Raw genomic sequence first — 27,332 nt, forward strand, 5'->3', positions numbered from 1 at the left:
ACACCTGTAGTACCAACTGCTCAGTGATGCCCAGTCTCAGGAGCCCACAAGCATCCTGCTATTTTAAATGTATATTCTGGAACAAGGTGTAGTGGTGTGTATCTAATTCCAGGACACTGAGGTAGGATGATTACTACAAGTTTGAGGTCACCTTGAGCTGCCTTAAAGAGTTACAGGACATCAGTGCTGTGATGTGATCCTTTCTCAAAACTGAGGGGGAGGGGGCGGGGGCAGCCTCTGCTACCAAGTCTTAACACCTGAATGGAGACAATCACTCTAAGTTGTCCTCTGACTTCTACATGCAGCCATAAACACAGTAATTAAAATATAAGGGCTGGAGAGGGCTCAGAGCACTCCAGAGGACCTGGGTTTGGTTCTCCTCACCCACATAGCGGCTCATAACCATCCTAATCCAGTTCCAAGGGATCCAAGATCCTTTTGATTTCTCTGGGTACGAGGCATGCCCGTGGTACACATTACTCTTAAAGAAAAGTAAAATTAAAAACAAAACAGCAGTCTTGGGACTGTTGTCCAGTGAAGTGAGTAAATCGGTCTAGTATTCTCTTTAGAGCAGGCTGACTCAAATACAGAGATCCACCTGCCTCTGCAATGCTGGGATCAAAGCCCTATGGCACCATGGCCACCCTTTAAACAAGATTTTTATTTTAACTGTGGGGATGGGGGGGGGGCGGTGGACAGGAGTGCAGGTGCCCATCAAGATTGGAAGCATCTGGAGCTGGAGTCACAGGCAGTCGTAAACTGTGATGCAGGTGCTGGGAAATAAACTCAGGTCCTCTGAAAGAGCAGTATATGCTCTCAACTGCAAGCCATCTCTCCAGCCTCTAAAGGGTAATTATTTTTTCCTTTTCCAAAGCTCAGGCATGCTTTTCCTGATGCTTTGGGTTCTTTCTCTCTTCCTACCCAACCTCTTCACCATGGGGCTGCTCACAAAAGGGTTAGTCTTCAAACAGTTGCCAAGATTTACAGTTTGCCTGCCCTGCTGTTTTCCCTCTCAATCTAATAAACTGTCCACAGCTTAAAAAAGGAAAAAAAGAAAAAAGAATAGTGAGCTGGTGATGCACACCTTTAATCCCAGCACTGGGGAGGCAGAGGCAGGAGGATCTCGGTGAGGCCAGCCTGGTCTACAAAGTGAGTTCCAGGAAAGTCAGGGCTACACAGAGAAACCCTGTCTTAAAAAGTAAGTAAATAAATAAGTAAACAAATAAAATGTGTTGCTTAGTAGACTAAAAGAGACAAAGCAAAAATGACTGAGATGTGCATTGTTGCATAAGTAAATTGAACTGACAAGAGAGTATTTTAATGTGACCTTTTCCATGTCTGTTAGGTAAGTACTACCACTAAGCTATTCCCCCAGCCCAAATGGATGTGATTTTTTTTTTGGACAAGGAATACTTTATTTACATAAAATAAATTTCCAGAGACACTGCTGTATCTTTTCATAACCCTGCCCTGGTAAACTGGGAAGACATCAGTAGGAGCTTTAAGGATATCTAAATTGGAAAACAGACATAGGAGCATCACTAATAAGCTGGACTCCAAAAACTCTGTCTAGGATTTTATTAGACTGCTTTTTTCCCCCAATATACCTGTATTGGAAGATTGAGACAAAAAGGCACAAACTCACATTAAATCAACATGGTATTCTAGTCAGTTCTACAAAGTGTGGTTTGTAAAAGAAGCAGCACTAAGAACAACCCCAAGCAAGTCAGGGTCCCGGTGGGGACTGGAAAAGGAGAACTTGGATATACACATGCCCACAACAGTGACCCAGTCCTATCCTTCCCCAATGCCTCTCCACAAGGAAGAAGGTCAGCAGGCCTTGTGCAGAGGCATTGCTGCTTTTAGTTTGCTGTAGGACCCTGGAAGTCTAATGAGCACAGCCAGTCTTAAGGGGCATGACACCCTCAGGGATTATCACCAGTCTTGAGCCCTCTGAATGAGAGTCGATCTGGGGGGCAGGTAAGGAAAGGGGATATTTAAAAGCCAACACTTGCCCAGCAGCAACACCATCCATGAGGATGGGACAAATGAAGAACATCCCTCTTTTGTGTTTGCTTATGTGAGCAGGAGCCCTAAATCCAGACTAGTCTCAGGAAATTCTTGTTCGTAACATTTGGGTGCTTTCATATATGGGCAACAGGTGGCGAGGCAGGAGGAGCTAGAGCAAAGGCATATAGGAGCAAGCCCGAACTGAGCTGATGTGACTGATATGTGTGAATCTCAAAGAAGTGCTGAAGGAGACCAACATCTGACCTCACGCCACATAACAAGTGTCTGCTTAGAGTATGAGTTTCCCTCAAGATAACTCACTTCTGAACTTCAACCTAATTAATGAAGGAAAATCTTTAAGCACAAATATGATTGACAAGTAATACGGAACTTGTAGGTGAACATTTATATTTCTCTCCATTAGGAATGCCTCTTCTCCAACTTTCCCATACTACTAGCAGCTGAGATGCTGATCACCATCCAAGGGTTTGATCCTAGGATTAGAGAGCCACAGAACAGTCCCGAGTTTGTTTCTAAAGACTCCACAAAATGAGGAGACTAATACAGAGGAGGTTTCTATAGCAGGAAATCTCCTGGTCTCAAAAGAACTCAATGAAGATCAGAGCTAACCATTCTGAGGAGCCCAAATCTGTCCACCCTTGCTCCAAGAAGACCACGGGTAGGTATCCAATCAGAATCTCACAGGTACAGTACTGTGAGACACTCCCTTATTGCACTTAGAAATGAGTAAGGCAAACAAACCAACAAAAACAAGCATCAATGACTCCATCTTATCTCTTCCTCCCTAAAAGAGACTTGGTCTCTCTAACAGATACCCAGGCTAGCATGGGCTGGCTGACTAAACAAGGCTTGGGAAATGTCAGGTGACACATGTAGCTCACATTCTCCCTCCATGAAGGCATACTCAGTTTCTGCCAATCTAGAAAAACTAGGAGGTGCTCAGCAGCTTCCACTCCCTGGAGCCCGGGATTCTCCAGCTTACAGTGGAAAGAGTTCTAGGCTACAGTCACTGCTTGCCTTTGATTGTCCAGTACAGAACTCAGCATGGGACAGTATGGGCTGAGTTCTAGATCTGCAAACTCCTTTCCAGTGATTAGAAACAGGAAGGGACGTGTTTTGCTAGGGAAAAAAGCTTTTGGCATGCTTGTTTTGTGCAGCATGAAGAGACCAGGACTCTTGCATCCTAACCAGCCTCAAAGAGGACAGGGACCTACAAAAGCACAGACATAGGATTATTGCTGAGTGGCAGCACCAGTCCAGCAGGGGAGAGGAGCATGGACATACAGAGCTCAGGGTCTGATCGGCATCTACAGCCCACACTAGACAACTCTCCAGGTGGAAATGATGGGTTTCTTGTAGGCTCTGCAAAGAGATTCAGACAGAGTGGGCAACAGGAGGACTGAGAAGCCAAGATAATCTAAGCCAAGATTAACCAGAGATACAATGACTTGAGTAGGGGTTATTTATTATTTGCTAAATTTCCTTAGACTGGCTGGGCCTTGGGTACTTTCTTGGTGCTTAGAGCACTTGAACAAGAGATTACTATGAGAAGAGGTCAGGGTTATGAAGCCACATTCCTACTGTGTGGAACTGGGGACAGGTATCTCTGTATTTTTAACTCCTCCTCTCTCCCCAAGTGAATACTCAACATTGCCAAAGATCTGCCCAGGAAGCAAAATAGCTCAGGCTGAAGTAAGTGAAGTAAGTGAGCTTAAATAATCACATCACAAAAGGCAGCTAATTTGAAAGACTAAAAATGTCACTTGGAAATAAAGGGGGAGATACAGAAATGGGTCAGGACACAATGGGGAGAGGGGTGAGCTGTAAATACAGCAGCTTACACCATATATCTTAGAGGATCAGGCTCCCGCACACACAGGCTTTGTAATACCAGACGGTCTATTTGTTCACAATGTTAAAGGGCATCTAGAAATAGCTACAGTAGGGGATTGAAAGTTGCCTGAAGAATGAGCACAGAAAGGCTGCATCCAAAGACGGCCTGCCACTCAGGAGGGTGGAGCTGCTGGGCCTTCCTGTTGACCACTGTCTTGCAAAACTAGAAAAGAAATAGAAAACGTTAAGGAAGCAACAAGGGAAATCAGAAGCATACAATAAATCATGAGTGGAGGAACTGCAGGAGGAAGGATGCCAACTGGTGGAGGCCCTGGGAAGAGAGGGGACTAAGACCCTGGTAGTGACTGCATAACAGGCATCTTCTTAATCCTTCCCTTCCATCTCCCAGAAGCTGCTTAAGAACATGGGTTAGGCTGGGGATAGACAGTGCCTGTGTGGAATGCACACTGCCCAGGTTTGATCCTCAACACTGGAAGAAAAAAACCATGGAACAGCCAGAGAGCAAAAAAGGCCCTAGGTTTCCTTAGTCTCTTGGTGCTAGAGTATGCTCAGTCTTTGAGCAAATAATTTCCTCACAGTCTAAGTGGGCCAGAGCAAGGCGTTCCATTCTGTGCTGTAGAATGTGTCGTGAAGTATACAGGCACATTGGAGAAGAGTCAGCATTGGGATCTAACGGAGGATGGGCCTTGGGGAAGAATGACAGGTAAAACAAGGGACACCCCATCTTGGCCCTATGACCTGGTAAAAAGTTTTCCAGCATCTGGAAGATGTTGCCTTTGTTGAAGACAGTGCTACTTAGTATATTAGTACCAAGAGGGTATCAAATGTGGAAGTAAATGCTAAAGCTGTCCAGCCAGTTTTCCAAGAGAAGGGTAGGGAATACCAGTGTTAGGGAACTAGACTTGATGCTGGCACGAGCACAGGAAGTGACCCGGCATGCCAGCTCAAGTCACAAGTGGAAAAGAGTGATTAGTGGCAAGGAACTGCCACTGCACACCACTCCACTGTCGCCAACCTTCCCATGTCCATCTGCATGGGTCATTATAAAACATGCCCCGAAAGCTAAGAGCCATGACTCCTTTCCATGGAGACACAGGAGTTCAGTCTTTAACAGTCATCACCATTATTAGAGTAAAGGATGAGGAATGGAGTTCCTCATTCTACAGTGAAAAAGAAATTCAGTACATACAGTGCAGAAAGGGGTGGGGTGGCATTAGTCATCTGCTGTCATTCCTTTCACTGGGTCCTTTTGTCTCATCTAGAACAGAAAAAAGCAGAAAGAAACTGAAAGCTTTTGTTGCTTATGGAACCCCACCATAAATGTACCCTGACTTCTCAGTCCTGCCAATAGATAGGACAGAACATTTGCATGTGTGCACAAAGTAAAAATAAGAAGAGAAGCTAGGTAATACGCCTTAGATCCCAGAACTTGGGAGGCAGAGGGACCTCTGTAAGTTCAAGGCCAGCCTGGTTTTTGGAGCAAGTTCTAGGACAGCCAGAGCTGTTACACAGAAAAACCCTGTCTTGAAAAGCAAACAAACAGAAATATTAGTTTGCATAAATCATACCCCAGCCATACCATTTATAGTTCTGTCACAGGTCTGACCATCCTCCACAACTTAAAATTCACTAAGGATAAGCCAGGACCTATTTTCTTTCTGCTTTTATTTATTTACTTTTTTGTTTGTTTGTTTTTCGAGACAGGGTTTCTCTGTGGCTTTAGGGGCTGTCCAGAAATGAGCTCTTGCAGGCCAGGCTGGTCTCCAACTCACAGACATCCGCCTACCTCTGCCTCCTGAGTTGTGGGATTAAGGGCATGTGCCACAACCTCCCTGCAGACTTAATTCTTAATTTTTATTTGTTTTTATTTTTGAAGCTCAAGGACAATTTTAGTGAAGTTTAAGTTAAAAAAAAAAAATGCTATGTGAAGATCCTAGCATGCCAGGAGGAAATGGAGAGAAAAAGCATGCCCTTTAAGTTCAGGTATAAAATAGAAATAGATTACTTATTGTTATTTTAAGTGCATAAGTATTTTGTCTGCTTATGTGTATCTGGTGGCTATAGAGGGCAGAAGAGAATGTTGGGTCTTGTTACAGAGGGCCCTAAACTGCCATGTGGGTGATGAGACTCGAACCTCAGTCCTCTGCAATAGCAACAAGTGCCCTAAACCACTGAACCATACATATCTCTGGCCCCTAGACTGCTTATTAAGAAAGGAAAAGTCTCAAGATTGACAGTGGGTTAGTGAACTGAGAAAGTAGCCCCCAAAGCCTATTAATTTTTAAAATTAAAATTATTTTGTGGATATGTGAGGATGGGGAGTTGGGCAAGCGCATGCCATGGTACACATGTAGATGTCAGAGGACAACTTTCAGGAGTGGATTTCTCCTTCCATTTTTATTGAGTTCCAAATACTGACCTTAGATCACCTGCTTCTGTTCCTATTAAGACAACAGCGCTTCTTGGTGCTAGAGTTGGCTTAGCAGTTAAGAGTACTTGTTGCTCTTGGCAGAGGACCTGGGTTCGATTTCCAGAAACTTGTAACATGGCAACTTGCAACCCTAACTCCAGTCCTATGGGACCTAGATTACTCCTTTGGTTTCAATAGGTACCAGGTATACTTGTGGTGCACATACATACATGCAGGCAAAACTCTCATAAACATAAAATAAATCAATCTAAAAAGATTTCTTAAAAAAAAAAAAAAAAAAGATGCAACTTTCTATCAAAGAATGTGGCCACTTCCCTTCCTGCCAAGGGACAGGGGTGCTACTGAAATAACTTACTGTCTCATTGTTTTAGGCTTGTAGTAAAATGTCCTAAGAATGCTTATTTCCTGTTCCTTGAAACATATATAATATGAAGGGTTTTATTTTGCCTTGTTTTATTTACTTATTTATTTTCCGAGACAGGGTTTTTCTGTGTAACAGCCCTGGCTGTCCTAGAACTTGCTTTGTAATCCAGGCTGGCCTCCAATTCACAAAGATCTAGCTGCCTCTGTTCAGTGTCTTTATTTACTTATTTATTTGTTTGTTTTGTTTTTTTGAAACAGGCTCCTACTCGTAACCCTGGTGGATCTAGAACTCCCTATGTGAAACCAATGATGGTGCATGTCTATAAATCAAGCACCATCGGGAATTTGAGGCCTGGGACCTCAGATGACTGCAATGGTTTTTCATAACCCTGTCTCTCAACTCAGAGTTTTATTATTATTTTGGGTTTCTGAAGCAGGGTCTCATGTTGGCCTCAAACTCAGAATGACCTTTACCTTCTCATCTTTCAGCCTTCACCTTCCCAAATGTCAGGACTACAGGCATGTGTCACCATGCCTCTCTTTGGCTTCAGTTTTTGTTTGACACTTAAATATCACAATAGTCCTGAGAAGTTAAATTGTATTTAAAAATAAAGCTACTATTGTGTTTTATATTAATACAGTGGCTGTGTGGCAGAGCAGTGGTGGTATACACCTTTAATCTCAGCATTTAGAAGGCAGAGACAGGTCGATATGTGTGAGTTCACAGCCAGCCTGGTCTACAGAGTGAGTTCCAGGACAGGCTTCAAAGCTACACAGAGAAACCCTGTCTCAAAAAAAGAAAAAAATTAAATAAAAACAAAACAAAAACACTGGCTGGCACTCTAGGCAGTGTGGTCTGAGATGCATATCTGTCTGTAAGGTCAGAGGAAATTAAGATGAGAGCTTGCCACTGCAGCTTTTTAAAATATATACTGTGTGTGTGTCCATGTCACGGCTAGAAAGGACCAGACTTATAACAGTGGTAACTGTAACCCCTAAAAACTAACTTCACATGCTAGAAGAACAGAAAGGATTCCTAAATGATGTCTTCTGATCTCCATACACATGTGTATACATACACATATAAAACAAATAAATGGAGGTTGAGGTTTTTGTAATTTAAGATCTGCTTGCCTCTGCCTCCTAAGTGCTAGGACTAAAGATGTGTGTCACCATCACCTAGCTTATAATTCTTACTAAAAATTTGTAATTAATTATGACACAACAGACTGAATACCACCTGCTTTTATCTCTATTTCTCTTCCAATTCCTACTACAATGATAGCAATATTACTTTAGAAAGAAGAAAATAAGAGACGGAGGGCTGAGGAAATGGCTTGGCAGTTAAGAGCACCAGCTGCTCTTCCAGAGGACCCAGGTTCAATTCCCAGTACCTACATGGTAGTTCACAATAGTCTGTAACTCCAGTTTCAGGGGAATCTGACAATCTCACACCAATGCACATAAATAAAATTTTAAAACTTAAAGAGAGAGAGAGAGAGAGAGAGAGAGAGAGAGAGAGGAGCATGAAGAAACCACAACAGAGACTACAGAAGAGATAAAAGATAGGGACACTCAGAGCGAGGGACACTGACTCCTAAAGTGTCCCTGAGGGCCCAGAGCCAAGAAGTAGCCGACCAGTTGATGCCACAGACTTCCTAGTGACTCTGCATCTGGAAGTTGCAGACTACCCCATAGATGGGAGTGTCATGGGGTCACACAGAGAATCCTTAGGACTTGATACTCACTCTTGCTGCTCTTGAAGCCAAGTACCCCCTGCATTTCCTGCCCCAGCTAAAGCCTCCATTCTGCGGGCACGCTGGGACCTCAGGTAGGGACAAAACGGGCCTGATGTAGAATAATCTGTGAGCTCAAGGCCAGCTTACTTTACAACAGTTCCAGGCCAGCCTGGGCTACATAGTAAAACAATGCCTCAAAAAGAAAAGAAAGAAATAAGGAAGGGAGGAATGAAGGAAAAAAGTTAGAGTAGAATATGGGGTTTATTTGGGAAAGAGTGATAAAGTCATAAGCACTAAATAACGAGTCAACCAAATTTCATGACACTGAAGAATGAAAAGGAAGAGTATGTGATTGGTAATCGAGCAAAATCTCCCATGGCAGAAGTGAACAGTAAATACCTAAAGTTAAGAAATTAGCAGGGCCCACACAAAGTGGTTGAGCAGGCAAAGCATCAGCCACAAGCCTGAAAGCCCAGGTCCGCCTCCCAGAAGCCACTTGCCGAGAGGAGAACTGAGTACCCAAAGTTGTCCCCACAAGTTTCAGGGCATGTATGAACCTACATAGATAAATACAGCAAGTAAATAAGTAAAATGCAAAAGAAAAATTCATCTTTAAAAATTAAAAACAAATGAACTTGAAAAGACTATTATAAGCAAATAATTTAAAAATACAGAAGTATGGTGGTGGTTCACACCTCTAATCCCAGCACTTGGGAGGCAGAGGCAGGCAGATCTCTAAGTTGAAGGCCAGCCTGGTCTACAGAGCAAGCTCCAACACAGCCATGGCTACCTAGAGAAACCCTGTCTTGGGTAGGTGGGTGGGGAGTTTGAGGCCAGCCTGAGCTACAGACCCTGTCTTTAAAAAAATTCTTATAAAAGCTTTGTGTAAATGGTATTGGAAATCAAATCCAGTCTTGTGCCTACTAGACAAGTGCTTTACCACGAAGCCATATCCCAGCCCAACAAATAAATTTAGATGAGAGAAAAACAAGCTAGGGCTCAAATTAGCACACGAAGGCTTGTACAATCGCTAGAGTTTAAAACATGTTCCACAATGACTCGGAGATGGCTTTTACTCTTCCATTACAAGTTCATTTTAAAATTCTAATTCCAAAGAGGTTGCTTGCATCCACACTTCCCCTGGAATGCAGTGAGCATCTCAGCTGTTGGCACAACCCTCTATAGAATGGAGGGCCACTGCAAGTAGGAGTGGGCACTACCTCTGAGGATTTACCAAGTTTGAGGTGTGAGGAAGGCAGATCCCTGAGATCACCTGCAGACTTCTAAGGATTAGAGCACAGTTCTTACTTATTTGCTTGCTTGTTTATATGCTCATTTATTTATTGATGCTATGGATTAAACCCCAAACCTTACCCATGTTAGCATCTCCATAGAACATAGAAAGAGTAGTAAATGCTTCCACAAAACCCAATTACTTTATCCTGACCACGCCAGGCAGGGATGACTGAACATTCCCTGTCAAATCCCAGTTAAAATCTTTCTGCTGCTTCATTTGCTAACTGTTTTTATTGTTGTTGTTTTGGTCATGACTAGGGTGACCAAAAGGTTCAAGCCTCTCTCTCATTCAGAGAGAATCAGCAAAGCCACTCAGGTCTATAACTTCCTGAGGACTCTTAAAAGAAGCAGGGACTGTGCCCCAAATTCTGCAACTTGCTTCTTATATGTGGCTGAATGAATAACCAGAGCATTCACCTTGAGCAGGAACCAACTTGCACAGCACTTACCAGTGATTGAGTCAGCCTAGGAAGAATGTCATCACAGAAGTTAAAAACAGTTCCCAGCCTGGGAGACTCTAGAAGAAAGAAGGGCTTCCAAGCCCAGCTTCAACCCTAGACCAGCACCAGGAAGTCCTGACGTGTGTCCCATGTACTACAGCACCTGAGCCAGGCCCTCAGTTGAGGCCTGGCAAGAGAGTTGGGTGAGGCCGCTGGACAGTGCATCCTCTGCTGGACATTAAGCCGATGCAAGAGCGATGGATGTAGCCACTAAGAAACAGGGGCTCCCTGACTTAAGAGAGCACATGTGACCCTAAGCCAGCTAGCACTGGGCTTTCATCCTGTCACCCACAGGTCACGGCAGTGCTTAGGTCTCAGTCTTCCCTGCCTCAGCTGAGGATGCCTTCTCACGCTGCAGGACAGAGTATGCACAAGCGCAGAAACCAGTGCCTGGTGCTTTTCACCGAGCACCTCCTCTAAGTGGGTCTCTTGGGGATGCTTCCTTAAATGAGGCAAGAGTGCTGGGTCTTCAGGCTCCGAGAGAGCACATTGCCCTCCTCCTGGGATCTATATCAAACTCAAAAACACCTAAACAAAAGTCAAAAAACAAAAATATCCTCCATGCTACAAAAAGAGCTCATAACCACACAGAGCAGTGGGCTTCTGCATGTGCTATGGCTGCCCTCGCTGCGGGTTGCTATTGGCAGAACAGCCTAGCCTGCCTGGCCCCAGGGTCACCTCAAGTTCCCAGCCTAGCACCATCCCCCACACTGAGGAATCACTGCAGCGGCTGCATTACTCACTGGCATCAGGCAGACTACCATATTTGTCTCTGCGGCTGTGCCAAGACCTCAGCCTCACTGTATTTGCGAGCACAGGCTGTTCTTCTTATAGTTCCCATAGTGCTTAGCAATAAGTTTATCCACAAGAGGGCTGGACTTGTCCTTCGAACAACAGCATGATAGCATGGTGTCCTTAGATGTGTCCAAACACCAGTCTCCTTAACAGCCACCCTTCTGAGTCCCCTGCGTCCCACTCACCTCATCCAGCTGTCTCTTTGTCTCTTCTTCCATCCTCCGAATGTCATCCATAGTCAGATCAACCCATTTATCAAGCCAACAGAACAGCTGCCTGTGAAAGTTTGTAAACAGACGCTTCTCTTGCTATAAAAGGAGAGAAGTGAGTCAGAACCCCAAAGGTAAAAGCTCCTGCTCAGTCCCTCCCAGGGTATCCACTAACACCCATAGTTTAATAGGGTAGAGGGTAGGAGTGATGGCTGGCTGCCTTACCTGGATCAGACACAGCTCAATGACCTCTGCCTTCCTGTTTCTGGCAGGTAAGTGTTGCAGTAAGGATGGCTGACCAAATACTGCCAAGACAGGCTGATCTGGCCAAGCCAAGGCCCCTAACAATGGCTGCATTTCCTACTGTGTCTGGTCCCTAACGCCAGGTTATGACTAGCCAGCATATGAGAAGTGATTCAAAAGTGTGATTCTAATATATGTGAGAATTAAAAAGCTTAGGTCTGTCCAGTTCTGTAACTCAGAACACTGTGCCTCTTGCCTTTTGGCTTCAAGAAAAAGGAAACATTTTATTTATACTTCAACCACAGCAAATCCTTTTTTCACCTCGTTTTTTTTCCTTGTCACACGTGGTGATGGACAGCATTAAACTGTAGGGCAGTATGTGCAAGGGAAAGGAAGGGATAGCAAAGCAAACCAGAGATTCCAACAACAGGTCACTGCTACTGGGCCAAACTGCTTTCCCCAACACAGAGACACAGACATACGGAAAGGCTCCATCCTGCATACTTACCTTATGTATAAAGTTTTCCACTTTGTTCTGCAAGCCCCACCACTTGAACTTGACAGTAACCAGTTTGTATGCACACATATATGGGCAGTCTTTCTGATTTACAAGTTCTTGCTGCATTAAAAAATACCCAGAGGCAGGCTGGTAACTAGACAGGCTGTCGGAACCCCAGAACCCTACTCACCCTACTCACACCCTCCTCCATGAGGAGGGACCCACCCACAGCATGCCTGGCCCCCTGGTGGTAAGGGTGGGAACTGTACCTTCCAATTTGGGCCCAAAGGTCCTCGTCCTGTTTTGACAGATTTAAATTTTGCTGGGTCTTCTTCTGCCTTGTAGTCCTAAGAATAGCGGAAGAGAGAAAGTGAAGGAGAAAAGGAGGACGAATATGAAGAAAGAGCAAATTTTTCATTAGACAGCCATTTCATACCAGTTTTTTTGGTTTGTTTGCTTTGAGATAGGGTTTCTCTATGTAGCCCTGGCTGGCCTGCACCAATGAATTAGACCAAGCTGACTTCAAAACAGACATCCTTCTTCTGATATCATGCCCAGCATTAGTGATTCTTGAAGTTGGTGGTATACTTCAAGTATGGAAAAATGTTATAGACAAGATATAGAACTGAGTTGTGGATAGTTTTATGTTAACTTGACCAAGCTAAAGTCATCTGAGAGGAGAGAACCTCAATTAAGAAAATACCTCTGGGCCTGGTGGTGGTGGCACAAGCCTTTAAACCCAGCAATTGGGAGGCAGATGCAAGCAGATCTCGGTGAGTTCAAGGCTAGCGTAGTCTACACGGGGAGAGAGAGTTCCAGGACAGTCAAGGGTACACAGAGAAACCCTGTGTCAGGGGAAAAAAAAAAAAAAAAGGAAAAGAAAAGAAAGGGAAGAGAAAAAGAAAACACCTTCCTAAGATCAAAACTGTAGGGCTTTTCTTGATTAGTGACTGATGGGGGAGGACCCAGTCCATGGTGGGTGGGGTTATCCTGAGCTGGTGGCTGAGCAAACCATGAGGAACAAGCCAGTAGGCAGCGCCCTCCAAGGCCTCTGCATCAGCTCCTGACTCCAGGTTCCTGCTATGTTTGGGTTCCTGTCCTAACTTCCTTTGAAGATGAAGAGGGATATGGAAGCATAAACCAAATAGACCCTTTCCTCCCCAAGTTGCTTTGGTTACGGTACTTCATCACAGCAATAGTAACTCTAGTTAGACAGACTGTTTAAATTTGCCACAAAGTCAAGGCCTGTGTGATGTTTTCTGCCAGGCTTGTTTGCAACTTTATCAGTATCAAAGTGTCAGTACACTGATCAAGCACAGTGTTAAAGTGTCAGAGATTTTTCAACTTAAGTGAGCATCCAAATTACTAGGGAAGATTCTCAAACTACAGATTTCTGAGCCATACTATCTAAATCACAGAGATTTAGAATGTCTTCAGTTGAGGACAACATGGATTTTTCTTTTTAAATTTTATCATCAGGGTAGTAAAGGGGCATGCCTTTGATCCCAGTACTAGGGAGGCAGAGTTCCAGGACAGCTAGGGCTGTTACACCGTCTTGGAAAAAAATTTCATTTGAGGCTGGAGGAGGATGTTTGATCCTTCGGAGCTGGAATAACAGGTGCTCTGAAAGAGCAACAGGCGCATTTAATCACTGAGCCATATCTATCCTTTTACTTCTTAAATTCTTATTGTTTATATTTTATGTGTGTTGGTGTTTTGCTATGGGTGTCTGGTACCCTGAACTGGATTACAGACAGTTGTGAGCTGCCATGTGGGTACTAGGTATTGAACCTGGATCCTACAGAAGAGCAGTCAGTGCTCTTAACTGCTGAGCCACTTCTCTAATCCTTAATTTTTTTACATTTACTTATTTGCGACTGTATATATGTACATGTACGTGTCTGCGTGCACACGTGTATGTCCACTCCTGCACTCATACACACTTGGCAGCTCACGTGTGGAAGACAAAGGACAGCTTCAAGACATGGTTCTTCCTCTTACTATGTGGGTCTCAGAGACCAAACTCAGGTCCTTAGGCTCAGCGAATTCACCTGCTGAGCCATCTTGACAGTCTGGGTTTTCCTTTTATATTGTAGCCCAAGATGATCTTGAACTTGTGGCAATCTTCCTGCCTCAGCCTTCTAAGCACAGAGATTAGCAGCGTGAGTCACCACACTTGGTGATTTTTCTTTTTAAACATGTCAGGTAGCTGGACACAGTGGCAAGTGTCTATAATCCCAGCACCTAGGATGTGGGGGTGGAGGGATGAGAAGTTCAAGGCCATCCTTGACTATATAGGGAATTCAAGGCACACCAGAACTACATGAAATAATGTTTCCAATAAATAAGTAAACGCATAAATCTGTTCAGATGATTCTAAACCACAGCCAGATCTGAGGACCGTTAGTCATCATTCTTAACAATTCCTAGCTTTATCTCCTGGTTTGTTTTAATAAAATTAATTGTTTTTGTTTTTCGAGACAGGGTTTCTCTATGTAACAGCCCTAGCTGTCCTGGAACTTGCTTTGTAGACCAGGCTGGCCTCAAACTTAGAGATCCACCTGCATCTGCTCCCCCAGTGCTGGGATTAAAAGCATGTACCACCACACCTAGCTAAAATCAGTATCAATGTTGACACTCCTAGAAGCTCACACCTCTTTACTTAGGCATGTACTTTCTTCTCAAGTGCCTATCTTTCTCTTAGTCCCTGTAGTTAAAAATCTCTTTTTAATAACTAACTCTGCTTCATCAAAGTTTCAAAAAGTGTTAAGATAGAGTGTCAGGTAAAGGCGCTTGCTGGTGGCCAAATCTAACCAACTAAGTTTCATCGTAGGATCACTCAGGGGAAGCAGAGCATTGACTCTAGAAGCTGGCCTCTGACCTCCACACACCTGCTGTGGTATATGGATGCCAATCCTTAATACACACAAAGAGTAAATAAGTAAATGATCAAATATAAATTTAAAAGTAAAAAGTAATTACTGGAAGCTTGAAGTATCTAATGTTTAGAATGTATCCTCTTGTGTATCACTAGGCAGGCTTCTTTTACTAATATCTGTCCATCTATCTATCCATTCATCTATCTCATTTAGATTTGTTTGTTTATTCTGTTTTTTCAAGACAGGGTTTCTCTGTGTAGCTCTAGCTGTTCTGGAACTCACTCTGTAGACCAGGCTGGCTTCCAACTCACATAGATCCATCTGCCTCTGCCTCCATAGTGCTGGGATTAAAGATGTACTCCCCACCTGGGCCTTTAATTTTGGATTTTGTTTTAGAGGCAGGACCCAATGTAACCAGACTGGCTTCAGACTCTCTACACAGCTAAGGATGAGCTTCCTTCTGCCCCGTCCCAAGTGATGCATAGGAACTGCAGACGTTTTTAAACGTATGAGTGTTTGCCAGCATGAATGTATGGACCATGTATGTGGTCTGTTGTCCACAGAGGTCAAACCACCTCAAAGTGGAGTTACAGATGACTGACTGTAAGTCACCATGTGGATGCTGGGAACAAGTGTGTTATACACTGAGCCATCTCTCCAGCCTCTTTACTTTTAAATGGAAATTGATTTTTAATACACACACACACACACACACACACACACACACTTATAACAGGGTCTCACTATGGAGTCATTGCTGCTCTAAAACTATATACATAGACTAGACTGGCCTCATGTTTTTAGAGATCCACCTGGGATTAAAGGCATGCAGTACCACATTCAGCTGAAATAAATTTTCTTCAAGACAGGGTTTCTCTGTGTAGTTTTTGAAGCCTGTCCTGGAACTCGAACTGTAGACCAGGCTGGCCTCAAACTCACAGAGATCCATCTGTCTCTGCCTGCTGCTGAGTGCTGGGATTAAAGGTGTGTACCACCGCCTTTGACCTTGTTTTTTTTTTGTTTTGATTTGTTTTGAGGCAGGGTCTCTCTATTTAGTCCTAGTTGTCCTGTAAGTAGACTGGACCCAAACTCACAGAAATCCACCTGTCTCTGACTCCTAAGTGTTGGGACAAAAGGCCTACAACACCATATCTGGTCAACATTATTATTTTTTGATATTCTCTCCACTCCCATAATAGAGATGAGACATTACTCAAAGAACCAAAGTTTTTATTATTCTAGTATTTATGAAATATATTCACATATTCAGTTTGAGAAAACTCATCTGACCATGTATTTGATGTATTCACTTTGCCGTGTATACTGTATTTCAATAAAAAAGATTGTTTTGTTTGTTGAAAGAGTCTCACTATAAGCCCAAGCTGCCCTGGGACACCTAATCATCTTGCTTCAGCTTCTGAGTAATACGATTCTAGGCATGCACCACCACACTGGGTATGCATCTTTGGGAATGCACCAATAAAAACATTTCAGTCATGGCTGGAAAGATGGCTCAATGGACAGAAGCTCTTGCCCAGCAAGTCTGATGACCTGAGTGAGTCTGATCTCTAGAAGCCACTATGGGAGAAAACTCAAACAGCTCTACTCTGATTTCACATGTGTATTTTATACAGATACAATAATGCTAAGTGAAACTAAGGACCAGTATGTAAAAGTATTGCCACACAAGCCTGGTGCCCTGAATTAGAGTCTACACAAAGAGAAGGACTCATCCCATCTGTTCTCTGATCCCCTCATCATAGGTGTGTATCTGAGTGTGCGCACATGGAGGTTAGGAGACAACTTGAGGAAGTCAGTTCTTTCCTTCTACCACCAGGGATCAAACTCAGGTTGTTAAGCTTGGTGGCAAGTATCTTTAATCACTGAACCAGGAAACTTAAAGTGAGTGATGAGTGTGTGTGTGTGTGTGTGTGTGTGTGTGTGAGAGAGAGAGAGAGAGAGAGAGAGAGAGAGAGAGAGAGAGAGAGAGAGAGAGAGAGAGAGCCCACAGCAGCCAAACCCAGGTCTTCTGCAAGAGCAGTAAGTGCTCTTAAGCCCTGAGCCATCTCTCCAGCCCCATGGCTCAGGGAACTCTTAGCACTGACTTTAGAAATAGCCATGTAAGGAAACTTAGTGAGACCCAATGTTAGCTGGGTAGTGGTGGTGCTTGCCTTTAATACCAGCACTCAGGAGGCAGAGGCAGACATATCTCTATGAATTCAAGGCCAGCCTGGTCTACAGAATGAGTTCCAGGATAGTCAGGACTACACAGAGAAACCCTGCCTGGATAAACTAAAAACAAGCAAACAGTCAAATAAATAAATAAGCCTGTTACCAGGTAAGGTGGTTCACAACTTTAATCCTAGCACTTGGGAGGCAGAGGCAGGTTAATCTCTGAGTTCTAGGTCTGCCAAGACAACACAGTGAGACCCTGTCTCAAAAAGGAAAACAAAAACACAAACAAAAAGAGTGCTGGGCGTGTCATTGAGTACTAGAGTGTTTCTTTAGCATGTGGGAGGCCCTGGGCCTCAACCAGTAGTACCATAAAAACAGTAACAACAATAAAACAAATGATGTATACCAGAAATTCCTTCTGCATCAAGCTGGGTAAGGTTCCCTGCTTTAACATTTATAAGTCATTTCTGCACCCCAAAGTCTTTTAAGGAGTCCCTACCTTGCTAAGTACTTGGCTTCGGTCAGCAATGTCTATATATATAGCTTCCACATGTTTCCATGTCTCAGGCTCCAGTTTATGCACCTACAAGAAAATGGGAGACCACTTGTTATGCACGTGCAGTTTTGTTAGCAACAAGCATCCTTTACCTGAAACAGGCAGCTAGAAACAGATTTTCCCACACCTCTGGTGGGATAGTCCTACTAGTAAAGAATTATACAAGGGTTAAACTTACACCTTTAATCCCAGTACTCAGGAAGCAGCACTCAGGAAGATCTCTGTGAGTTTGAAGCCAGTCTATTCTACACAGCAAGTTCTAGGATAGCCAAGACTACACAAAGAAACCCTGTCTCAAAAAAAACAAAAACAAAACAAAACAAAACAAAAAAAAAAAACCCAACTGACTATGTGACGGCTATTCTTGGCTGTCAACTTGATTATATCTGGAATTAACTAAAATTCCCAAACGGCTGGGTACACCTGTGAGGGATTTTCTTTAAATTAAATAATCTGAAGTGGGAAGATCGACCTTTAATCTGGGCCACACCTTCTGCTGGCAACCAATATGAAGGACATAGAAGAAGGAAGCACTTGCTCTTTGCCTGTTTGTCCTAACTTTCTCGCTGGCAATGAGAGTGAAAGTCTGTTCCTTCACTGGCATTAGAGCCTACTTCTTCAGGATTCTGATGGACACTGAAGAGCAGCTAAGACATCCAGCCTTGTGGAATGAACAACTACTAGATGCTTAAACCTTCCTTTGGTAAGCAGCCATTGCTGGACTAACAGAACCACAGCCTGCAAGCTGTTCCTCTACAGAACCCTGACTAACACACTCTCCCCTCTCAGTAGCAATTAAATGGCAATAGCTCCTCAGTGGAGGGATTTTTATTTTTTACTACTTATTTATTTTGGAGACATGAGACCAGGTCCATGTAATCCTGACTGTCTTGGAACTCTCTATGTAGAGCACACTGACCTCAAATTCAGGGATCTGCCTGACTCTGCTTCCTTCGGGCTGGTATTAAAGGCACCCACCATCATGACTAGCGATGGGAGTTTGCCTATCTTCCTCTATGATGGGATTTTGTCTGGCTAGAAGTTTTCACAGGTCTTGTTAAAACTGATGTGAGTTCATATTACTTTGCTGTGTCTGGAAAACATTGTTTTATCAACCACATTGTTTATCCATTCTTCTGCAAAGACCATTGAAGCTTGCAGGGAGGGATGTAATGTGAAGGTCTCCTTTAGAGACCTTTAGAGCTGAGCACTTCACAGTCTTATTCTCTGCACACTGATTGGCTGGGGGTCTCTCTGTTAATTGGCAGCTGCTGAGAGAAGCTCCTCACTGAAGAGGGTTAAGAGATGCTCTGATCTATGGGTATACCAGTGGTCATTTAATACTATGTCCATTTAGCAGAGCAATGGTTCTCCCAGGATCTATGACCTTTCCAGCCACTGGTTCTAACCCTTTAATATCCTGCTTTTTACAATGATCAATAGATACACGAGTATTTTCATCAGTTTCTTTTTAGTTTTCATTTTGGAACAAAGTCTCATTCTGTAACCCTGACAATCCTGGAACTTAGTATGTAGACCACACTGACCTCAATTCAGAGATCCACCTGCTGCTTCCTCTAGAGTGCTGGTGTGTACCACCACACCCAGCTCCCTCAGCTTTTCTGTTTTGTTTTTCAAGAAACAAAGTAGCCCAGGCCGGCTTCTACCTCCTGAGTGCTGGGATTAAAGGCATGTACCCCCAGCACCCAGCTTCCCTTTTTTTTTTTTTTTTTTAAAATGTTTTTCAAAATAGGGTTTCTCTGTTTAACAGCCTTAGCTGCCCTGGAACTCAATTTGAAGACCAGGCTGGCCTTGAACTCACAGAGATCCTCTTGCCTCTGATTCCCAAGTGCTGGAACTAAAGTGCTGGCGCCAATTACAATGTTTTTAAGACATTCTTTCTGGGTATTCAAAACTGCATTTTAGACAAGTCCCAGCTCTATAAGAAAACCCATCAAAGAATCTTAGAGATGACATTTTGCAAATCAATGACAGGAAATGCATTGAAGGACAATCTAGAGAAACCTTCGTAGCCAGGCAAAAGAGAAATCCCAGAGGAGCCTGTGGCAGGGCAGGAGAGGCTATAGGGCAGAGCCCCAGAGATCCACCAAGGGCCCAGAGCCACCAGGGGCTCTTGAGAGGTGATACTCACATTCTCTTGGGTGCCAAGATCCGGCTTGTGCCAGGTTTCAATTTTAATCAGAAAGTCTTCTTTCATGTACTCATTCTGGAAGAGGAAACAAATACCTTAGTGACCAACAAGGTTGGAGCTGGAAGACCACCACCTCCCATTACTGGGGATCATGCAAGCCTGGAGTTGAGAGCTGGCTTGATACCAGCCACCTCAATGTTATCCCTGTGGCCCCAGGACTAGGTCTGCTTCACACATATGCTCACCCTATGTTTACAAAGACAGACAATATTCAAAAATCTTAGGTGAGTTGGCCAAGGCCACAGAGCTATAGCACAGTGAGACAAAAGCCCCCCTTGTCTACATTTAGAATTCAGTATTTAACCAGGATGTAAATGTAACCAGCAGCCCACAAAGTGTCCTAGCTGAGGAAAAGTCTTCATGCTAGTTCCTTTCCCTGCATCAAGCCCTTTGTTGTAATTTTGTCCCCCTCCCTTGGTGCTTTTTTAAAAAATTGTAACACCTGTTTAAAACGCCATTTAGTAAAGGAGCTAACAAGGGAGAAAAAAGAGCCCACTGTTCCCTGCCAGGGATTTGTTCCTGCAGCAGGGACAGGAATTTGAGGGATTATGCTGAAGAGCTAGAGCTTGGGGTCAAGGGGCTGGTTCTGGAAGAGCAAGCTTGGTGATGTCACAATGTGGTCAATGGTCAGTGTTCAATGGGGCCAAGAGATGCCCAATGGGAAAGGGATGTCACATCCAGGCTGGCTGAACTGAAAAGTCTGTACAGCCCTGGGTAGACACAACCCCATGGTCCCTCTGAGACCCAGAGTCAGGTCTTACCTGGCAAAGCCACCACAAGCCAATGCAGTTAAAGCACTGACTGGCAAGATCCTCATTAGGACTGAAACACTTGAGCCTCGACAGCCCCAACATCACCAGAGGGGAACAAGAGACCAGCAGAACATCTAGTGCAGGTACACCTTTATTTCTTTTCTTGTAAATCATTTAGAACTCCAATCCCTCCTACCCCTCCCCTGCCAGAAATACTTACTGTAATAACTGCTCCGAGGTGAGGACATGAAAAAAGAAAGAGAAGATTAATAATGATGAACAGATGAAGAAGAACAAAGACTTCTCCATTCCCCATGGCTTCCTCCATAGTGACCTCTAGGCCCTAGCCTCAGTACATCAACCCCTCCTTCCCCTAAACTCACTCAAAGTCCCAAGAGACCAAATCTTGGATTTAAGATGATACCCCTTTGGGCTTCTTAGGATTGTCTCTGACCAGCTGAGGCCTTGAGGCCCAATCACTCTCCATGAGAGAATCGCTTGGGTACCCCCACCCCTGGGGAACACAGAACAGGGTCTTCTGAACTAGGCTGTCTTTTTGATGGTGGCATCCTTCCTCACACTGTAACCAAACCTCACATGCTCTACGCTCATGCCGCTGTAATGGGATCCCTCGGAAAGCACAGGTCAATTATTTATCAGAGAAAATGACTGCAGCTTCCATGTCATTGGGGAAGAGCCCAGCATCTCCTCCCAACAACAGTACAACAGCTTAGTTCATTCTGTACTCTACCCTGTGTGCTATCCAAATTTCTGGTAATGCATATTGCTGTTTTGGAGTACACAGACAGCCAACAAACTCCATCACTCCAGAAAAAGAAAAAGAAAAAGAAAGAAAAAAAAAAAAAAAAAAACCTAAAAAAGTAAAACTAACATTGCTTCGATAGAATGGGGAAGCTGACAGCATAAGGTCTATAAGTCACGTGTGCACAAACAGCCTAATCTGGGAGCACCAGATTAGGGTTAAAGTAGGGTTAAACTGCTCTATTAGCACCTTGAGAAAGTCATGTGGGGACAACAAAAATAACGGGTAAGAATATGCATCCAAAGACGCCAGTCTGCCAGAGACTCTGTCATGCTGTCACAGAGGCTGGCCTGAAGTGATGACCCTGGCCACTAAGCTTCTCCAATCAGCTACCATATTTGGACTCTACATTCTCTAAGACACCCACCTTCTCCTAGTCTGGCCTCTGTATGACAAAAGAATCTGCTCCCCTAACCAAGATGCCTGTTTGCCCCATCACATTGTTATCCTAGTTTTAATTTCATTTCTATATGGAAGATTCCCAAGGAAAAACGTCCTGATCAGCAAACAGTATCTAGTTTGATTCATATTCTGTATTTCACTATAACTGCAGTTTGATGTTTGAGATTTCTAAACCCATGAGGGTGAGGCCCCTGCTCTGGGCCTTTAGTATCAATTCAAGTGACTAACTTCCTCCAGTCCTATCCAATCACCCTTCCCTTCTAAACGTCTCTGTATCCACACCAACTACACAGGAAAATGGAGTTTCCCCAACAAGATTAAAAATGCATTTTGTCTTAAAGGTTTTTTTTTTTTTTTTTTTTTTTTTTTTGAGATGGGGTCTTGCTTGAAGTTGTGATCCTTCTGTCTCATCTTCCTGAATGCTGGGTTACAACCATTAACCACCATGTTCAGTTTCTTTTCTTTTTTTTTGTCTTGTTTTGTTTTGTTTTTGGAGACAGGGTTTCTCTGTGTAGCTTTGAAGTCTGTCCTGGAACTAACTCAGCAGTCCAGCTGGCCTCAAACTCAGAGATCTGCCTGTCTCTGCCTCCCAAGTGCTAGAATTAAAGGCATGTGCCAACACTGCCTAGCTCATGTCCAGTTTCTTAATGTGGTATTTTAAAAGCCTGACTTAGTAAAGACAAGGAAACATATTTCTCCCCTCCCATTTTCATTTATCAGCTAGACCTATCAGCTTCAGGAGAAAAGAGATGAAAATAAAGAGAACAGAAAAGATCTGATGATGGACAGAGCATACTAAATCTGTTTTCATTTCTCCTAGAATAAGGCTGGAGCCATTCCAAAGGCAGGGGGGTGGGGTAGCTCCATACATCTACCTCTCCTCAAACTTAACATTACTTAGGCCAAGCTGTAATGTTGGCACGAGTAACCTCTGTCCTGTCAGCCTTCAGAGAGGATCAGAAAGAAGCCCCCTCATGTGTTCTATCTTGTATTATAAAATAGGAAGTACTCAGATGAACAGGTCTAAAAGTCAACATGTTCATCTGTATCGAGTGGATTCAACTAAGAAGTTGGCAGCTACTAAGAAAACAGCTGGTCCTCCCCATCCACTGCCATTTCTGTTCATGCAGGATCTAGAAATTCTATTTTTCTTTCTTTTGTCAAGGATCAATGTGTGAAGTAACATTTACTCTGTAGACAACTGCCATGCCAGCTGCATGCCACAGCAGACAGTGGCATCTCAGTTGGCACAAGCTATATGTCCAGAAACCCAAGCTCCATCAGCCTCAAACTGACTAAGATGTTTATAACGCATGCTCAACATGACTATTAGACATCAAGGAAAGTCACCTTTGTCCCTATACTAGACACACCCTGTGCCACATTCCACTGTCTTTTTTCCTTCTTAATTTACTGTGCTGGAGAACAAATCCAGGGCCTTGGGCTAGAGTAAGCACTTTACCACTGAATTACATGCCCAAACCTAATCTGAACTTCTAGGGGTGCATTTACAGGGATGGAGATGTGATGGGGCTGGGGTTAAGACAGTCTTTTCTACATAGATCGGGCTGGACTTGCAGACATCCAGCTGTGTTTCCCAGGTGCTAGGATTACAGGACTGTACCACCACACCTGGCTCTTGCACTGATTTTCAAAACCATGAGTCCAAGCTCACCATGGTGCTGCATGCCTAGTGTTCAAGCACTTGGAAGGTGTGAAGCAAGGAGGGTCAGGAATTCAAGGCCAGTCCTAAGCTATAACACGAGCCTGGGTTACTTAAGACCTTCTTTCAAACATGCACAGCTCGCAAACACATGCACATACACATACACACTCTCAATTCTAAGCATGTAAAGCTTCCTATACAGAGTATAGGAAGAAATTTGTACTTTCAGCTACCACAATAAAACTGTCCATAACCTACATCCCACCATTGACTGTGTATTTCCTGGTAAAGGTCCTTGAATTGTATAGGACCAAGGAAGACTGGAGTGGGCAATGACTTCAGTTACTCCCAAAGTCCACAAGATAAGGACACACCTGGGTCACATAAGGATTACATGCCTATCAGATACAATCTAAGGAATAAACAGAAAATAGCCAGCAAAGCAGTACAGGTGAACAGAGGCTAGCAGAACCAGAGCCAGTCTGCCTGTGCCAACGAAGGAAGGCTGACCCTTCTTGAGGAAGGAAGAATGAAAGGAAAAGGGAGAGGGAGAAAGATGCAGGCGTTGTCTCTAGATAGTCCCTCAAACCTTAGAGTCTTCAAAAGCTGAGTCCATACTACTCAGAAGAAATCCCAGAGTGTGTTCTAGAATACAAAGGATCCCTACAGGGGCTCTAATCTTTCCTTTACTTTCCAAAACTCCAAATCAAAGATGATTCTACTTCCCTGCTACATAGCAAATTTCCTATATAGTCCATGCTGGCCTCAAATGCACAGAGATCCAACTGCCTCTGCCTCATAAGTGCTGGGATTAAAAGCATGCATTATCAAATCCAGTGTGTCTCCCAATATTTGTGATCTGTAGTTTATAACATTCATTATGCAAAGCCCATATATAATACTGGCCAGCTATACATTCACAATAGGATAGTATACTGCTATTATAAATACTAAGAAACAACAGGGATGCTGGAGAGAGATCTCAGTGGTTAAGAGCACTTGCCGCTATTGCAGAGGAACTGGATTCAGATCCCAGAACCCACAAGAGAGCTCATAATCATGTGTGACCCTAGTGCTGGGAGATCCAATATCTTCTTCTAGATCTGTGCCACCAGGAGTGGGCATGGTGCAAATATATACATGTAGGCAAAAAAACATATACAGTAAAACAATTTTTTTTTAATTTTTAAAAATTAGCAATTTTTTGCCAAGTAGTGGTGGTGCACACCTTTAATCCTAGCACTTGGGAGGCAGAGGCAGTCAGATCTCTGAGTTTGAGGCCAGCCTGGTCTACATACAGATCAAGTTCCAAAACAGCCAAGGCTACACAAAGAAATTCTGTCTTGAAAAACAAAACCAACCAACCAAACCAAAAAAAACAAAATTGTTGAACCCAAATGCAAGGAGTTTGCTCTGCACAGTCTCTGGCTATGACCATCAGCTGAGCTAAGTAGTGAGGATAATACTGACATACCTCCCTAAGCCTTAGGGAGCCCCCTCTTCCTTCCACTGCCTCACTCCGAAAAGTAAACACAAAGCCCTGACTCACTCTACCTCCAGTCTTACTGTCCACTTCTGCCCACCTTGGGCCCAAATCTCAGCTATGGTCAGTGCTGTACTCACCGGTTCTGCAGTAAGGGTAGGCATTCCAGGCTTTCTCATGTATATTCAGGGCTCCTTCCGGGGCCAACATTCGAACAAACGTGGGTACTTTGCTGTAGTGAAAAAAAAAAGAGGTGATGAACAAAAAATATGGAGGCAAGAGAAAGTAGATAAAAGGTTTGCATGCAGCCTTTGGCCACAGATCCCGCTTTTTCAGGGTCTAAAGTTGATAAGCACATTTTCATGAGAGAAGCAGGCTACTGTGTTTAAGAAGCCACCTGCCAGGGCCTGACACCTCAGCTTGACCAGCTACAGACAGCACCAACACCTGCCCTGCCACTCACCATGAACAAGAGCTCATGAGACTCTGGGCTGCCTGCTGCCACTTCCCAGACATTTTGTTCTCATTATACTTTCCCAGAAATCACTGGGAAGCAATACTGCCAGGGTCAACTGTACACAACTTAGGTCTACCCATGGTGGGGCCAGCTGACTAACTTAAGAAGATGGGTTCCAAGGGCTGAGTCAGTGAAGTATCTCCCTGAGTCTGGAGTCCCAGCACCCCCATAAAAAGCTAGGAGTAGCAGCACTGGTAACCCCAGTGTTTGGGGGTAGGGACAGAGACAGGGTTCCTAAAGATCACTGGACAGCCAGTCTAACCAACTGGTTCAGTTAGAGAGTCTACTTCAAAATTTAACTTGGGACTAGAAGTGGTAGCCCACTCCTTTAATTACAGCACTCAGGAGGCAGAGGCAGGCGGATCTCTGTGAATTTGAGGCCAGCCTGGTCTACAGAGTGAGTTTCAGGCCACCCAGGGTTGCATCTTTTAGGTGACAGAGAAAAACACCCAATGTTGACTTGCGTGTGTGTGTGTGTGTGTGTGTGTGTGTGTGTGTGTGCGCGCACGCGCGCGCGCGCACACACACAGACTAATATGATATCCAAACCATCTGATCTATTTTCATAAGTTCTCAGGGGACAGGGCAGCTTCATAGGCATCTGCCTCCCAGGGTAAGCATTTGCTTCTCCTCTGCCCCTTGGTGTTTGTCTCCATCCCTTCCCTACCAGAGTCTCATGTAACCTACACTGGCTTCAGACTTCTGATCCTTCTGCCTCTATTTGCCACCCACCACCACACTTGGTTTATGTGGTGTAGGTATCAAACTCAGGACCTTAGGCATGCTAGCCAAGCATTCTACCAACTGAGTTACACATACAACCCTTTAAAAACAAACAAGCTCATTCTGTAGCCCACATTTGCAGGGTGGTTTCTGTCAACTTGACACAAACCTAGACATATCTGGGAAGAGGGACTCTTGATTAACAAAGTGCCTCCAAAAGACTGGCCTGTAGGCAAGGGTGTAGGACATTTTTCTTGATTGATGGTTGATGTGGGAGGGTTCAGCTCTGTGGGTAGTGCCACCCCTGGGCAGGTGGTCTTAGATGGTGTAAGAAGAGAGTCTGAGCAAGCCAGTAAACATCACTCCTCCATGGCCGCTGCTTCAGGTGCTACCTCCAGGTCCTTATCTTGAGTTCCTGCCCTGACTTTTCTTGATGGCAGATTAGGAGGTGAGATAAACCCTTTCCTCCCCAGGTTGCTTTCAATCACGATGTTTATCACTGGGAAAGAAAAGAAAACAAAACACCCTACCTAGGGTCCAGGCTATCCTTGAAGTCACTATGTAGCCAAGGCTGGCTTTAAACTTAGATGCCCTTGTTGAGACAGGGTTTCCCTGTGTAACCTTGACTGTCCTGAAACTTGCTCTGTAGACCAGGCTGGCCTCAAACTCACAGACACCTGCCTGCCTGTGCTTCTCAAGTGCTAGGATTGATTATAGGTGCACACAATCACTATTTTTCCATTTTTAAAGATTTATTTATTATGTTTATGTGTATTAGTGTTTTACCTACATCTATTTCTGTGTTCCATGTATGTCTACCCAGGTTACAAGAAGGCTTTGGATCTATTAGAACTAGAGTTACAGATGGCTGTGACCCACAATGTGGGTGCTATGAAGCAAACCCAAGTCCTCTGCAAGAGCAGCCAATGTTGTCAGCCACTGAACCATCTCCTCAGCCCCTTCTATTCAATTTTCCTCTGTTACAGAGCAGTATGTATCGTATGTACCTAATTTTCTCAAAGTACATAAATTCTCGCGTGCGTGCGTGCGTGCGTGTGCGTGTGTTACTGGGATGGATCTCACATATGCTAGGCAAGTAGCCAAGCACCAAGTCACATCCACAGCTCCACCTTTCTTAGCTTTTAGATGGGAGCTTACATAATCTTCAATAGGCTCTAGCAAAT

General features: G+C 44.0%; 1 protein-coding gene across 1 annotated transcript in view; it reads right to left on the reverse strand.

Moving 5' to 3' along the window:
• Positions 1-1,563: 1,563 nt before the first annotated feature.
• Positions 1,564-27,332, reverse strand: part of Pitpna (phosphatidylinositol transfer protein alpha) — a 40,834-nt gene continuing 15,065 nt past the window's right edge. Inside the window, exons 4-12 of the mRNA XM_051180045.1 lie at positions 25,049-25,140; positions 20,755-20,762; positions 19,723-19,797; positions 17,514-17,597; positions 12,230-12,307; positions 11,970-12,080; positions 11,195-11,317; positions 5,075-5,143; positions 1,564-4,087 (exon numbers count right to left, since the gene is read on the reverse strand). Coding sequence (XP_051036002.1) covers positions 5,099-5,143; positions 11,195-11,317; positions 11,970-12,080; positions 12,230-12,307; positions 17,514-17,597; positions 19,723-19,797; positions 20,755-20,762; positions 25,049-25,140 — 616 coding nt within the window. The 3' untranslated portion in view covers positions 1,564-4,087; positions 5,075-5,098. The remainder of the gene's footprint in view (positions 4,088-5,074; positions 5,144-11,194; positions 11,318-11,969; positions 12,081-12,229; positions 12,308-17,513; positions 17,598-19,722; positions 19,798-20,754; positions 20,763-25,048; positions 25,141-27,332) is intronic.

The sequence above is a fragment of the Phodopus roborovskii genome, unplaced genomic scaffold, assembly GCF_943737965.1.
Source record: "Phodopus roborovskii unplaced genomic scaffold, PHOROB, whole genome shotgun sequence".
NCBI classification, from domain to species: Eukaryota; Metazoa; Chordata; class Mammalia; order Rodentia; family Cricetidae; genus Phodopus; species Phodopus roborovskii.